Raw genomic sequence first — 16,451 nt, 5'->3', positions numbered from 1 at the left:
TAGCCTCCCAGCTAGCAAAAAGTCGTCTATTAGACGTTGAATAGACGTAAATCTTCAACGTCTAATTACGGTCCACAGAAGGTTGAAAATGAAAATTGAAAAGACGTCAAATTTGTCCGAATTTTCAACGTTGAAAACAGGTCGATCTTCAACGTCTAATTTCGGTCCACTGATGGTTGAAAATGAAAATTGAAAAGACGTCAAATTTGTCCAACTTTTCAACGTTGAAAACAGGTCCACATTAACATGCCATAACATATGAATGAAACAAAGCTTTAAAGGGTTATAATAACTTTAATTAAACAGCACATTTTAAATAGTGCAAACAGTCAAGTAACCAACAGATTTCACATTAGAGTCTGCAATAACATTGGTCCAGTAACCAACACAGATTTCAGAGTGCAAATTACACATAGGTCGGTCCAGTAACCAACACAGATTTCAGAGTGCATTATCGGTCCAGTAACCAACACAGATTTCAAAGTGCAATACACATAGGTTGTTCCAGTAACCAACACAGATTTCAGAGTGCATATCGGTCCAGTAACCAACACAGATTTCAGAGTGCATATCGGTCCAGTAACCAACACAGATTTCAGAGTGCATATCGGTCCAGTAACCAACACAGATTTCACAAGAGTCAGTGCAATAAACGTTGGTCCAGTAACCAACACAGTTCACTTTCCAAGAGTCAAAACAACTCTAAGAAAGAAAATGTACATTAAATGTCAAACTTTATTGCGACCTCCACCTCCAGCTCTCCCTGGAGCATGTTTAAGTGTCTCAGCCATGGCAGCCCTGATTTCCACTTCTGTGGCAGTTTTACTCCACTTCATTACTGCGGCTGCAAAAGAAAATATATTAGATGGTACATGAATAAACGTCTTACATCATTAAGGCCCCTACTACACATTGTATTTACATTTTATCAATTAACAATTGCATGGATTTGCATACCTTCCCAAAAAAAATACAATTGGTAAGCTAAATTAGATATATACAGTTGCTTCTCAAATTAGAATGTCATGAAAAAGTCAATGTCAGGAATTCAACTTAACAGGTGAAACTAATATATTATATAGACTCATTACATGCAAAGTGAGATATTTCAATCCTTTATAATTTTGATGATTATTGGCTTACAGCTTATGAAACCCCCAATTTCAAAATCTCAGAAAAATGTAATATTACATAAAAAAAAAAAAAAGATTGTTAATACAGAAATGTTGGCCCTCTGAAAAGTATAATCATGCATATGTACTCAGCAGGGGCGATTACAGGATTTAATAAATGGGGGGACCAAGAGAACCAGTGAGGGGGGGCCCATGAGAAATCAGAAAATTAAACTGGAAATAATTTATTTAGAAAATAAGCACGATTTCAAAATTATAACAAAAATAAAACCTTGAAATCTCTCACTTTGCATGTAATGAGTCTATATAATAAATTACTTTCACCTGTTAAAGGTCCAATATGTAGGAATTTTGTAATAAAATATTCCCAAATCACTTGAACAGTGTTATATATTTCCTGCAGTTGTGTGCTTACAATATCCCAAAAGTCCCCAAAGATTTTTAATTTCAGAGAAATTTTAATTTTAAATAATTGTCCGTCCCGGAATTTTTTTTCACTTGTCGCCTGTCACTGACGTAATATCCGGTTCTCCCTGGTTTCCGCTGTATGGTAACCAGAGCCCTCTGATTGTAACCAAGGCAACAGACATGGACAACTGTGTAGTTCGAAATGTCTATCTGCACGCTTGTTGTTTTGTTCAAACATTATGGACCATGGCAAGCAGACTTTAAAATAAAAAAAGGAGAACAACATCAGCGCGGTGATTTCGAGATGTCGAGAGCTCTATGTCCGAGACTAACTTCCAATTGATGTTGCTCTTTATGTACTTTATTACACCAGTAAGAAAATGTACGTAAAACTAATCAATGTTATATAGTTTACATGATTAAATGTTAGAATATGATCTGTATTCTGATGTTGAAATTACTGCTATCTCATACAGACAAACTAAACATAGAATAACATAACTAACAATACACTAGTTTAGTTTGAGCAAGTGAAACAGCGCTGCAAGTTTCATTCGTCTAATAAACTGACCTGTGAGTAGTAATTCAACACTTCCGTGTATTTCGGTAGAATTGTCAATATTCCTTTATATTCGCGGGACTTGCGTCGCGTGTGTCTCTTAGCACTCACGACCTGCTTCATATCACAGTCATGATAAAAACATCCATGTATTCACTCATCCATAAACATCATTAGTAAGGGTGTCATGATTCTCCAAATCCTCGATTCGATTACATTTTCGAATCTAAACTCACGGTTTGACTCGATTCGATTCTCGATAAAAAAAAATGAAAGCACAAGCTATGCCATTTTTTTACTTTTATGCAATATAATAATATCTGACCTTTGTTCGCAATGTACCACACACTACATTGTCAAATTTAAAACTTTTATTAACAACATAATGTTACAATAACTTATATCTTAAGTCAATTGGAAACTTAAACAATATAACCTATTACAGTCCTGGGGCTCCCAGGACTCCTCAGAGCAGTTACAGGCGAATAGACTGTAACTGCTCAGGGAATTCCAAACCTGCACACATATATTCAAACGCACATAACTATTGAACCCGTTCTTAATTAGCATCTGAACGCCATCAGTGTTTCTCACATGTTCGCGTTTAAAGTCTGTGTAGAGGGAATGGTGTCGTCTTGGCGGCCCCTAATTTAATAACAAATGATCGTTGCGACGGAAGTGAATCAATCAAAACCAACTTTAGCTGGAAAATATCTGAATGCCATCAGCGTTTCTCACAGGATCGCGTTTAAAGTCTGTGTAGAGGGAATGGTGTCGTCTTGGCGGCCCCTAATTTAATAACTAATGATCATTGCGACGGAAGCGAATCAATCAAAACCAACTTTAGCTGGAAAATAACTTTATTAAAGAACCGCTATAAAGCCAAAACAATCTTACGTTAAATTATGCATTTATCTCTGTAAAGCTGCTTTGAGACAATCTACATTGTTAAAAGCGCTATATAAATGAAGATGACTTGACTTGACTTGACTAGACCCTTTTACAGCCCACGTGATCAAATAGTTGCGTGCGCATTTTGGCAACGGAAGTGGTGTTTTTCCCCACTGGCTCTAACGTGTTAGCACCTCCGAAAGTTGATCAAAACGGTTTCCCAGCATCAAAATGTCTGGTTGTTGCGTTTACGGTTGCACTAATCGATATTCCACCAAGGGGCTTAAGATTTATAGGATTCCGACAGGATCACGGCCGTTTCAGAAGAGTGGCTGCAGGCGATTAAACGTGTTGATTGGAGCGAGGACATAATAAAAAATGCTCACGTCTGTTGTTTAATCCGCTCGCGTAGCTTGACACTAGGGATGCACCGATCCACATTTTTTCACTTCCGATCCGATCCCGATACCTGAATTTGGATATCGGCCGATACCGATACTATTCCGATACCAGAGCTGTTTGCTTTAATATTATTATTATCATTATTGTTTATTTTATATGATGCTGAAATAAACTTCTCTCAACAGGCAAGTATGATGTACGTATGTATGCATGTATATCCCAAAAGGCAACTTGAGGTAAGTATAAGGTCAGAAAAGGAAGTCAGAAAAACAGGAATAATCCCATTCTGAAAACAAATATGCAACTGTAAGGGCTTCAAATTTATTGTCATGTCAATATTTATTACATTCCCAAAATGTCAAATACTTGAGTGTTGAAATATAAGAAAAGTGCAAGTGTAAACATCTTACACACACTCTATCTGAAGGGTGATCCTCGTTCCTATGCAGTAACGTTAACTCTCTCGATGAATGCTCGATCAACATCAGCATCTTGCAAACAGACAAGCGGATTTTGCCTCAGACGCGCGTCAATTTCGCTTCAAACTTTTGTTTTTTATGCGCGTCAATTTTTCTCTGGACGCGCGAATGGATTCAAAATATTAAAGCGTCCAACTAGACGCGGTAGACGCGAATTTGACGCGCTATTAGCGTTTGGTGTGAACGCACAGTAACGTGGTGTTTTTGTAAATGTTTGATTGCGTTCGTTGTGTTGTACGACGCGAGGGAGCTTCAAAGAGCTCTGAATTACGGCTTCGCAAACATTGCATTTTGCTGTCTTGCTCTGCGGTGTTTCCAGTGTGTGAAGTATTTCCACACAGCGGACGTTGTTGGCTAGCCGCAAACTGCGGAATGGATTTCCTGAGCTGGAGCGTGTCTCATAACTCTGTCTCATTGAGCCGCGCCTCCGTTTAGGAAATCTATTCCGCAGTTTGCAGCCAGCTAGAAGACTAGCCGGCGGGAATCACTTTTGGAGTCATTTCAGCAGACAACGTTAAAGCGCAGACATTACTCATGGATATCGGATATCTCCGCAGGTTGGATCGGGAAAATCCGATACGTGAATTACGCTGGTATCGGATCCCGATACCGATACTGGATCGGATCGGCCCCATCCCTACTTGACACGCTGCTGATTCTCGCCATACTTCCGTTGCCAATATGCGCGCGCATACGTCATCATTGTGTACAAACAGTAAAAGGGTCTATAGCACGGCGTTTTAAATTGGGTTTCCACAGCGTTTGCAACGCAGTACGAGAGAACGTTCTCGTAAGGGAACGCTTGGTTCCTCGCATAACCTCGGTTCCCTTAGAGATAAGGGAACGAGTACTGCATTGCCTTGCCGTGCTATTTCGCTCATATCAGGTACTTCAGGTTCGCTTCAGTCGATTTAAACCTAAAGTCCTATGGCGAGTTTTCTCTGAATGTTTACTTCAGCCGCTTCCAAATTGGCGCGCTCGAGGTTGGCAGGGCGCCAAGCGCTCCCATTGGACCGCACACCACTGCTAACTCACCATAGGTTTGTGCAGTTGTCGCAGCACAGCTGAGCCAGCTCGCTCAGACGAGCTATGATGCTCTCGCTATGCAGCTGCAATGCATTTTAAAATAAAGGCTTCAATATTCTCGAAAAAAGGAGTTTTAACTATTACAGGCAAGCCGAGCTGACTTGACATATGGGGCGTGGCAGCATCGACGATTCCATTTTTTGATTCGATGATCGAGATTGAGCATTAATTTCGATCGATTTCAATTTAAAATCGAAATCGTGATACCCTTAATCATTAGATTTATCGGTTACAGTTGACGACAAGCTCCATAATTCTTAGCAAATTTTGCGACATCAAATTTGCACCTTTGTTATTGTAAGAGGTTAGCAAGCCCTAGCGGCGAAGAAATTTACATTTTGGACCTTTAAGTTGAATTGCTAAAATGAATTGACTTTTCCACTATTCTAATTTGAGAAGCACATGTATAAACATGAAAAATGCAGTTACCTTTTACAACAGAGTAAAAAACGGTATCCTGGAAGGCTTTTTTCTCACTGCGACCCCGCCCCTTCATGTTGAAAGCAGCCATTAGGCTGTTGGTGAAAAGCCTGAGAAAACATGCAGAAAATCATATAGTGAGGTCAACACCTACATTCTACAAATATTCCTTTATGCTTTCATTATTCCTAATGAATCATCTCTTTCTGCATTTTTGCTTTTCTATGTGCTAAGAGGAGGGCAAATAGAAGGAAATTAGTAAAAATTTAACTGCATAATTACATTCTATATTCTGATCATGTGACAGTTGTTTAATACCTGTCCATTACTTTATGGACGCAGTCTTTGTTATTCCTCCCTCCCACCTTTGAGAGCTGGGACACCTGTACATGATACATGAAAAGCCACTCAATACATTATGAATAAACCAATGGTGTTGGAAATATACTGATTGTTGCCAGATTGGGCTTAAATCGGAACTAGTCATGTTGACTCATCCATACAATAACACATTCTATAAAGCTGTGTGCATGTTAACAGATGCTGCGATAATTTAGACGTTTTGGACACTTGGAGGTCTAGTCTAGAGGTCTGCATTCCCGCGGCTGTCCCGCGGGATCCGACCAGATATTTTGCGCCGCGGGATTAAATTTCCGACTAAAAAACGGTAGCGGTCGGTAACTCTGGTGTAATTTGAACGGGAGCGGTCGGTCATTCAATATCACGTTCCCGACGCCGACGTTCTTTCAGAACAGCATATCTTCGCTTTACCTAATCTTAATCTTATCGACCAACAGGGTCTGCCCTGTAGGCTACTCAGGACCGTTATGCACGCGCTGCACGCACGGACCAGTAACGGTTCTTTCTGTCATGCATTGATTGTATTTGCTTAACAGCAAAATGTTACGAATTTTGATAATACGAATAAAAATAATAGCTTACACTTCTTTCTTTTTTTTCGCTGCGATATTTTTTCCCCTACTGTCTGCAGCAAAATGTTAAATTTTGTATATTGACAAGGCGAATAAAATAATAATAAAAAAATGTTTGTGCAGACTACATTTTTATTTTCTCTGTGAAAATGTACATGTGAAATTCTGGGAGATCTATATTAAAGCGGGATGGTCGGGTCGGGAAGAAAATTATTCTAAGCAGACAGCGGGTGAACAAATAGTGTATATATAGCGGGAACGGGTGGGTGCGGGATATAACCCCAGCGGGAGCGGGACTTAAAAAACAGTCCCGCGCAGACCTCTAGTCTAGTCTTATTGACACAGTTTAGTCCAATTTCTGTAGAAATCATACCCTTTGTTTCCAGAGGTTGCGGTCCTTGAGACGTGCCTCTTCTTCAGCAAAATCTTCTAAGGTTTCTAGTCTAGCAACATGGACAGCAGAATTCAGCGGCTCATAGTGCCTTCCGACTCTTTTTATCTCATCAAGAAGTTCAACTAGCTTTCCAAGCACTGACTTCTGGTATTCTGTGGAAGAAAATATATTAATTCATTTATTTTTGTTACTTTGATTATTAAAGAATCATACAATAAATATTGACCATGGACGTACTAGCTTGAGACATGGGGAATAAGCCTCTCTCGGACTGTGATGGGTTTCGAACTCCACGCTGAGGCGTGCGAGAACGCCTAGATCCTGAAAAAAAAGAAAAGGAAAAAAGGGTGAAGCTCATTAAAATCCTTTTTTAAAGACAGCTGCTCCTGCAATAATGTCAGTAAGTGAGGTAGGAGAATTGACAACTATGAAGAATGCAACTGATCATGGACTCACTAGATGAGGATGCCCGTCCTTTTCTGCTCCCGGAGTGTGATGGGTTTCGAATTCCACGCTGAGGCGTGCGAGAACGCCTAGATCCTGAAAAAAAAGAAAAGGAAAAAAGGGTGAAGCTCATTAAAATCCTTTTTTAAAGACAGCTGCTCCTGCAATAATGTCAGTAAGTGAGGTAGGAGAATTGACAACTATGAAGAATGCAACTGATCATGGACTCACTAGATGAGGATGCCCGTCCTTTTCTGCTCCCGGAGTGTGATGGGTTTCGAACTCCACGCTGAGGCGTGCGAGAATGCCTAGAACCTGAAAAAAATTATTAAATAAAAAAACAGCATTGAAGCTCATTGAAATTGTTTTTAAAGACAGCTGCTCCTGCAATGATGTCAATAAGTGAGGTAGGAGAATTGACAACTATGAAGAATGCAACTGATCATGGACTCACTAGATGAGGATGGCCGACCTTTTCTGCTCCCGGAGTGTGATGGGTTTCGAACTCCACGCTGAGGTGTGCGAGAACGCCTAGACCCTTAACAACAACAAAAAAAAAAAGCGTTGAAGCTCATTGAAATTGTTTTTAAAGACAGCTGCTCCTGCAATGATGTCAATAAATAAGGTAGGAGAATTGACAACTATGAAGATTGCAACTGGTCATGGACTCACTGGATGAGGATGCCCGACCTTTTCTGCTCTCGGAGTGTGATGGGTTTCGAACTCCACGCTGAGGCGTGCAAGAACCCATAGATCCTAAAAAAATTATTAAATAAAAAAACAGCATTGAAGCTCATTAGCCGCGTTTCCACTGTCGGGCCAGTGCGAGCCAGGGCTTTAAACGGGCCGTGCCGGGCTAATAGCACCGGGCCTGCGTTTCCACTGTCGGGCCAGTGCGAGCCAGGGCTTCACTAAGGCCCAATCCCAATTCTATTTTATACCCCTTCGCCTACCCCTAACCCCTTGCCCCTTGAAACAGAGGGGCAAGGCGTAGGGGTGAAAATATTCCCCTAAGAAATGGGACACCACTACTACACCATTACATGTCATTATACATCGTCGCTAGCGCCTAAGTCACAGGAGACGCGCCAATGTTTATCACAAACTTCCAAGATGCCGTCGTCAGCTGTAGTCTTGCGTGAGTTACAGCTATTTTTTGTATTTTTCTTGTGAAGTTTGCAGAAAGAAACGGAGATGAAGATATCTTCAACGCCTAATGGTGCGTTCACACCGGACGTGAATAGCGCGTCAGGCGCGAGTGATTTCAATGCGTTTACGCGCGTCTGGAGGTCTTGCGGCACGAATGAGGCGTTTAGTGCGGCGCGGTGGACGCGAATTCGCCTCATTCGCGCGTCCACTTCGCTTCAAACTTTTGCTGAAGCGAACTTTAATGATTTTTTTTGCAACCCGTTTCTTTGAAGAACATGACCGTAAATATGAACACGAGATTTAATGTGACAAAGAAAATGATTATTGGCAGTCATGTTGCCTCTGTAGCCGGTGTATGCAGGTACATTTCTCATACCCCTTCGTTTGAAGTGTGGTCCCGAAAAATCTTCGTTTCAAGGGCCATCTGGGCCTTCCCCTTACCCCTACCCCTCCAACCAAAAGAGAATTGAGACAGCCCTACCCCTTCACGTGCACACGCAAAACGGAGGGGTAGGGCCAAGGGGTGAATTGGGATTGGCCCTAAAACACACCCGTAACACGCCTCTCTGGAACAACGTCACACTAACCCATCATTTCACCAACAGATGGAAGTTTTATCAGAAAACGAATCAGAAATCACTGGAAACAGCGTTGAAAACAAACATGATAAAAGCAGCCGTTTGCTGGCATTTTTGTTGTTTACTTGAATATTTAAAACCCAAGCATTGATGTTTTACCACAGGTTTACAATAAAAAGTGATAGATTGATCATAATGAATTAATTTATGTCAAAATTGCACATTAGTCACTCTAATGTTAGGTCTATCACACTTACTTCTTCTGTACCGTTTCTGTTTATGGTAGGCTAGTTACAGGACATTACATCACATTTAGAAAGAATGATAATTTCTACAAATATATGCCAACAAAAATACGACCTGATGAGCTTTAGCACTCTCTCGACTTCCATTCAGATATTTTCAGTCAGAGAAACAGAGGAAGCTCCCGAAAAAAAAGTTGCTTTATTTTATGATAGTCCGGTATAAAGAGACGAGACGTAGGCTACTGACAGATAAAATAAAAACATGACTGTGATCCTTTATGATTGGTCTGATTTCTTCAAGCGTTCACGATGTTTTTTTACTATGCGTATCTTCAAGCGTTTACTATGTTTACTATGGTAATGATTAGCGCGCATAGTCTTTTGTATCACAAACAGAAGGCATTCAAACATGAACGCGAGTTAAATTATTTTAAAATCTTTAATGCTGACAGAATCATCCGGCGCTGCCGTCTCCCGACTCAGGTGAACTCCGCCTCTGTTGGTAACCACTCCTCTAGCCCGCATTGGCCCAAGGTATTCGACGGGCCAGAAATCCTGGCTGTTGGCCCAGAGTAAGCCCCGATCAAGCCCCGGAAATGACAGTGGAAACGCGACTGGCCCTGGCACGCACTAGCACGGCCCGGCCCTGGCCCGACAGTGGAAACGCGGCTATTGAAATCTTTTTTAAAGACAGCTATCCTTTTTAAAGACTCACTGGATGAGGACGCTCGACTTTTTCTGCTCCCGGACTGTGATGGCTTTCGAACTCCACGCTGAGGTGTGCGAGAACGCCTAGACCCTTAACAACAACAAAAAAAAAAAGCGTTGAAGCTCATTGAAATATTTTTTTTGCTCCTGCAACAATGTCAATAAGTGAGGTAGGAGAATTGACAACTTTGAAGAATGCAACTGATCATGGACATGAAAAAACAATGTACTAGCCAATTTAAATAAACATTTTACTGACTTACTGGCTGACTCTGGACTAAATGCTTCTGATGATTCAGACCTTGTGGGTGAACGGTGAGGCGTTGGACGAGAACATCCAGAAACTGAAAAAGGAACAGGAAGTGTGAAATACTTTGTTTTGAACCCAGACTTAAAAATACTTTATATTCAATTTGCATTGTGAGCAAGTAGAATAAATAAAAACATGAAATTACTTTCTGAATATGCAGGACTCTCTGGTTGTCTAACGGTGGTGTTAGCCAGTTCTGGGGGTGCAGGTAACTCGAGCAGCATAGTTTTTTTTTGTCCTGTGGTTGCTAAAAGAAATTCCAAAACCAGAAGCATCAGCAACTTAAATGACAGAAAAACTCATATTGCCAACCATTCCCTGAAGTTTGATGACTGAATTATACCACTGGACTAGCCCAGCTATTTTACTCACCCTTTTGTGAGAGCTTAATCTTTGGCGGAGGAACCGGAAGCAACACTGTATCCTCTAGGCAAGAACATGCACAATGAAATTAATCACAGTAAGATAACGATGAATACTAATACAGTTTACACAACTTAAACTGTACTCACCCTTTTTCTTGTCTGGCAAGGGCTCATCCTCCTCAGGAGACAAATCTGACCCTGCCAATATTATATTTGTCATTTATGATATGTGATTGTTTACATTATACGCTCATTGTTTAATGCATGTCCTTAAATAGGACCAAATAAATTACCTTGAACATAATCTTCAAATTTCCTTCTTTTCTTCATTCTCTTTTGACAGACTGTGTCCTCCTCTTCGGTTTGAGCTGAGGTGTAATTATATTTTTCACACTCCTGTCGGCTTACTAAAAATCAGGAATGAAAACAAACACTACTAACGATAGTAATACGTATTCAAGTATTATAGTATTTTAACTAAAAAAATAAATAAATAAATAAGCCAGAAATAACATTCAAAATATATATTTGTTTCACCTGATGTCACTTTGACTTTAACAAATTCAAAGCTTAACCAGTCCTCTTGTGGTTGTAAAAGGCGCTTATGTGCCACAGACACGTTTTTTAGAGGCCATCGCACCACTTTGGTCTCTGTGTCAATCCAGTTCAATGGCAAAACTCCTTCCATCTGCTTCCCATTCTCCACCCAAACAGCCCGTGCGTATACCATTGCCTGAAACACAATTAGATTATTTAATTTAGAACTACACATTTCCTTTTCTACATGATGCTAACAGTGCACTACTATTTTGAATAATAGTAAATATTACATACGTTATTTGTGTTCATTTCCTGTGCTCCATTCCATGGAGGAGAGGAAAAAGGACATGCCCTTGTTCACAAGGGAGGCAAGCAACCTTCCGGTAAAGGTCTTCGGTTTGCAATAACTTTGTCTTTGTCCGTTTTCTTTGAACATAGACTATATTGAATAGCCTTGACTCACATGGCTTCTTAAAAAAGTCTTTTGTGTCCTTTTGGCTCAGCACATCACATACCAAAGTTCCATCCTGCCTTTTTTCCTTCACAAATGCAAAATTTTCATTGTGAAGCATAAAGCAGTAGTCTTTATCTTTAGTTGATATATAAAAACACGACCTTGTCTCTTGAGGCTTGTTGATGCCTTTCTTAACATTTTCGATCTCAGTCATCCGCTTTGTTACTTGAGCGATTGGATTGTGGCTATTTTTGACCAATCTTTTAATTACTTGCAGATGATTTTCGAATGGGAAACATGAGATGTCATTTAGTGAACAGTTGAAGTGAGAAGCATCTTCATGCAGATGCAACAGGCAGTGCACATTGTAGACTGCAAATGTTTTTCCATAAAGGTCATCACACCCTTTAACAAAGTATTTTAGAAGCTCCTCGGCATATGCAATATATGAACGTCGTGTGTTCTCATCAGAGCTCAGCAGGATTGACAGAGCCACTGTCAATGTCAAAAAGTGAGTATACACTTCACGTGAAACTACATTTCGAAGAACAATTGGTCCAGTATATAAAACAAACTGTCGAAATTCAGTGGCTTTCCATCTATCTAGTTCCCTCAAACCCCTGGGCTGCCTTGCAAACTCACTTGGCATGGATCCATTCAGCTTGTTTAGTTTTTCTGAGATCTCATCTTTTTGTCTTGCAGATAGCCGGCACAATTTTGGACCCCGAGACAAAAAGACTAGAACACGTTTTACTACTCCTAAACAAATCAAATGCATATAGTCTAACACAAAAGAGCTCACGCAAGGTATGCCTGCATCAATAAGTGGGCTTTTTATAGTCTGGTGATCTTCATACAGTACTTGACTGAACTCCTCGTCTGTTCTTGCTCTAAAGGTCTCAGGACTGTTAAAAACCACTCTACCTTCCCACGATCCTTTGGCCAAACACCTTTCACAGCTGGAGTACCCATTGTGGTTTTTTATGCACTTTAAAAATGATCTTGCTGGTGCATCACATATAAAGGCCTTAAGGCTGATAGCATAAAGTTGACCTTCATACTCCATCCCAACAGCTTTGAGATGCTGAAACTCTTCCAAAAGGTCTTTGACAAAATCATCCAAAGGACTTGGCTTTGCTGTTCCACAGAAAAGTGCAACAATGAAAGGATCAAAATTGTGAAACTGTGCCAATATGGGCCAAAATTGAACACTGTTTGATTTAAAAAGTGGTACGCCATCAATGTTTACACACAACTCAATGTTTTGTGAAAAGGATTGGCACTGTGCAATCTTTAGTTTAATGCCTTGTTCTAATCCATAATATATGTACTGCCCATTACATCTAGAAAGACATTCAACGGTTTTGGGGGTTGAAAGGAGGGTGCGTGCATCCTTTGGCAGCTGGTGCCCATGTTTACGAAGGATGCCTAGTAGCTCATTCAATGACGTTTGAGTGATTGAATTACTTGTTGACCAAGTCCTTAAATCACAGGCAATATCTGGTGTATCACTGTCAGGGTGTAAACTCAGGATTTCAGGCTCAGAGTCCGAGGATTCTACATGCTCTGTGTATCCATAATCAGATTCGTTATCTTCTACAACTTCTTGAAGTCCATCACCATCACTTCTATCACTTGGTAGCGAATGAATATCAAGGCTGTCATCACTATCCAACTGAGCAATGGCATTTACTTCTGCTTTTCTTTTTCTCCAACTTCTTAAGTATGTCATATCTGCAACAGTAATATATGTTGACATTGTAAATTTTTTTAATTGATTTGATTTTTAAACATTATAAACAAAGTTTTATAGTGTTTGCTAATTATAGGAGGTACATTTATGTGCAGACATCATGATGCTTGCTTCAATTTCAATAGTGTAATCCTGGATTCTCTCAAGGACTGCCAACGTTTTGTAAGGATATCTTTCTTGTAATAATATTAAGTAATATTTGTAGCCTAGTTCTTGAGATAAGTTTAATTCTCCATTCTCAAATATTTTGATAGAAATTTCACAAATATATCAATTGTATAAATAATTGGTTAGTCAAATACACAAAATTTCTTTGTGATTTTTTGATATAACTACATTTTAGATAAATGTATATGTTCAACTCAAACAAATGATATTCAGAGATTTTCTTAATTTCATAAAGTTAATTATTACTGAGATATTTTCTAAGCCACTGAATATTTTTTAGAGTGTGTACAGTAGAGAAAATGCAAACACATATCAAGCTGCTCTGTCACACAACCATGGCGACCAGAGTCCTGCACAGGTCCATTTTTGGAGACCCGCCCCCGCAAAGTTCAGCACCAGATCCAACCCGTCACCTGTGATATTTAAATCCGCACCCACCCGTTACCTGACCCATACAAAATCCAATAAAAGTGCTATTTTTATTTATTTATCCAGTTAAAATGTTGTTGTTGTTTGTTGACTCAGTCTGAACTAGGGTTGGGCATCGTTTTGATTTGAACGATTCTGATTCCGATTCCGATTCTTCATTTCGATTTCGGTTCTTTTCGATTCTCGATTCCGATTCTTTGAGGGGTGGAGTCAAAACCTGTCACAGGCTCATTTCACAGAGGAAAATTTTATTTTGATTTAGTTTTAGTTTTGGGAGCTGCAGCCCACGTGGGAGAAAATTAGGAATGCCTCTGCACCAGACCAAAAAACAGATTTATGCAGAACTTGCACCCTGGTCTGGACTCTCTGGACATAACTAACTCAATGTATAAAAGCTCACTTTAAAACACCATTGATTTGTATCATATTCCGGTCGCGGTTTAAAATGGTTTTAAGTTAAAAAAAAAGATGTTGAAATATGTTATATTTAGCATTTTAAATGCAGCTAATAGCTACCTTGCTTAGCACATATACTATAAACATTCTCTATTCATAAAAAAAAATACCTCATATCACGTTGGTCCGCGTGAGATGATTTGACAGCTGTACAGCGAATGAGAGAGCGCTGATATCATAAACTGACGCGAATCATTTTACAAACATGTGATGATAAATCATTATTTCTCCAAATATGCGCACCATTGGATTAAGAGCCCTGGCGGATGCTGTTTATTGCATGTATGTGAACACAAATAAACCGGAGGAGACGTGAATGACGCTTTATGAGTGATGATTTCTATTCAAAATAACAAACATTACAGATTAATTATTTTGCACTCGATCCTGGCAACGTTACTAACGTTGGTCGCGCAGGGTTGCCTGAGGAGGACGAGACAGTGGACCTGCGCTCAGAGACAGTGGACATATGTCGAACACGCTACACTCCTTGTAAATTTTGTACACCATGCAGGCGTAACGTTAGGTGTTTAGTCATATTTGTAGTGCCTCCGCCCGTGCAAGAAATAAGTTTGTCACATGTGTTGCACTCTGCCGACCCATGCTTTTTTAAGGTGAAATAAAGCCACACTTTTGAGCGCCGCTTACCGTGCTCCATGCCTGCAACAGAACAAGCGGGCGCGGCAAGCACTTCCGGAAATCCAGTGGCCACTATGGAAACCAAAACTTGCGCGTTTGGAACCGATGATCGGAATCGAAAACAAATTTTCTAAACGATTCCAATGGCATCGTTATTTTTTAAACGGTTCCCAGTTGGAACCGGTTCTCGATGCCCAACCCTAGTCTGAACATGTTGAACAATGATTATTAAATCAAACAATATCGTTTATGATCAAAGTAGCCTATTTTTTTTTCAAAACGCTATAAATCCATACTTAAAAAACCCCCGCTATAAATCCTTTTGTTTTTACAAAAAATGTAGGCCTATATGTTTGTCTTTTAAAAAATGTCTTTGTCTTTTCCTCAATGCGAAAATAATGTGACCATTCTCTATTACAGATGATGAATTTCTCATTGCAATATTTTATTCATATCCATTACTTTTGAATGCGTCACTACATCAGCACTGAAAACAAGAAAAAGAGACAAGATTTGTTTGAATCATTTTGAGGAATTAAAGTTATATGAACAAACATAACAGTTCACCGAATTCTGATTAGTTGAGAGGATTTATCCATGTAGGCTTAAAAAGAAATCTTGCAGTAGCCTACATTTTAAACAAGGATTTGGAATGAAACGTTGGAGCAAAAATTATATTAAATTACAATGTTTTTTTATGGCGTTTTAGAAAAGAGCTCTTCAAGCACATATTTTTCATCTACTACCCCGCCTGCAAGGAGTTCATTATCTGCCCGCAACTTCGCCCGTGAATTTTAGGAATGTCACCACCGATTTATCCACTTTTATAAGGGTAACGTTAACGTAACGTTACCCGACCCGTTGCAGGACTCTGATGGCGACGGATAGCCACCTAAAATGGCGGCACCTTCGCGGAGTGAAACGCGTGACGTCCCATTCTCAATCTTGAACTTCACCATCTAGCTAACAATGGGGTTTTGTGCTTGCTAGTTTGAAGAAAAAAACACAAAACTAAACACTTAGCCGTACAGCTAAATTCTATCAGTTAAGTTAGGCAACCTAGCTGAGGTAAACGTTGTAAGGAAGTTTATAAATAGCCTAAACAAAGCTAAAATCAATGAATCTGGATATCTACCTCGATAACATAACTAAGTTACAAATTAATCACAAACAGTTAAACCTCATGGCTTATTAATATCCGCATTTGGGTCATTTATTAGCAACTGTCCATCGGTGTGGTGGCTGTGGACACTCGTTAAGTTACGTTTACAATAAAAAAGTCAAGTTTGGTTGAAATTATAAACGCTTATAACACTTAGGTAAACGTTTATAACACTTATTTTGCTATCATATCTAATTATTTTGTCATAGCTACTTACTTTACACGGCTTCTTTCTGAGTCGTGAAGAGCTTCTGTAATCTGACGGTTGGCTGGGAAAAACAGTTTCGCGCGCGAGCCTCTCCGCTTCTTCTTCATTCGGTTTTGTGGCGGTTGGCAACTATCTCTAA

The 16,451-nt window shown here is 39.8% G+C and overlaps 1 protein-coding gene across 4 annotated transcripts; it reads right to left on the bottom strand.

Moving 5' to 3' along the window:
* Positions 1 to 20: 20 nt before the first annotated feature.
* LOC309473917 (uncharacterized protein) lies at positions 21 to 16,451 on the bottom strand. Of its 4 annotated transcripts, XM_082136184.1 has the most exons (16): positions 16,322 to 16,449; positions 11,338 to 13,231; positions 11,041 to 11,236; positions 10,797 to 10,910; positions 10,651 to 10,701; positions 10,511 to 10,564; positions 10,284 to 10,385; positions 10,092 to 10,172; positions 9,836 to 9,919; positions 7,821 to 7,904; positions 7,380 to 7,463; positions 6,942 to 7,025; positions 6,684 to 6,856; positions 5,697 to 5,761; positions 5,388 to 5,488; positions 21 to 844 (listed from the first exon to the last, which is right to left on the bottom strand). In XM_082136184.1, the coding sequence occupies exons 2-16, from the start codon at positions 11,350 to 11,352 to the stop codon at positions 729 to 731; spliced, it is 1,404 nt and encodes a 467-aa protein (XP_081992310.1). In that variant the 5' UTR covers positions 11,353 to 13,231; positions 16,322 to 16,449; the 3' UTR covers positions 21 to 728. The 4 variants fall into 4 exon arrangements, with proteins under 4 accessions (XP_081992310.1, XP_081992309.1, XP_081992311.1 ...); XM_082136183.1 differs by having other exon boundaries at positions 11,041 to 13,231; positions 16,322 to 16,450; XM_082136185.1 differs by lacking the exon at positions 7,380 to 7,463 and having other exon boundaries at positions 11,041 to 13,231; positions 16,322 to 16,450.

Source organism: Leuciscus leuciscus (genome assembly GCF_965113295.1).
Source record: "Leuciscus leuciscus genome assembly, chromosome: 14".
Taxonomy (NCBI): Eukaryota; Metazoa; Chordata; class Actinopteri; order Cypriniformes; family Leuciscidae; genus Leuciscus; species Leuciscus leuciscus.
The sequence above is the reverse complement of the archived record's forward strand: the minus strand, read 5'-3'. Positions and strand labels throughout refer to the sequence as shown.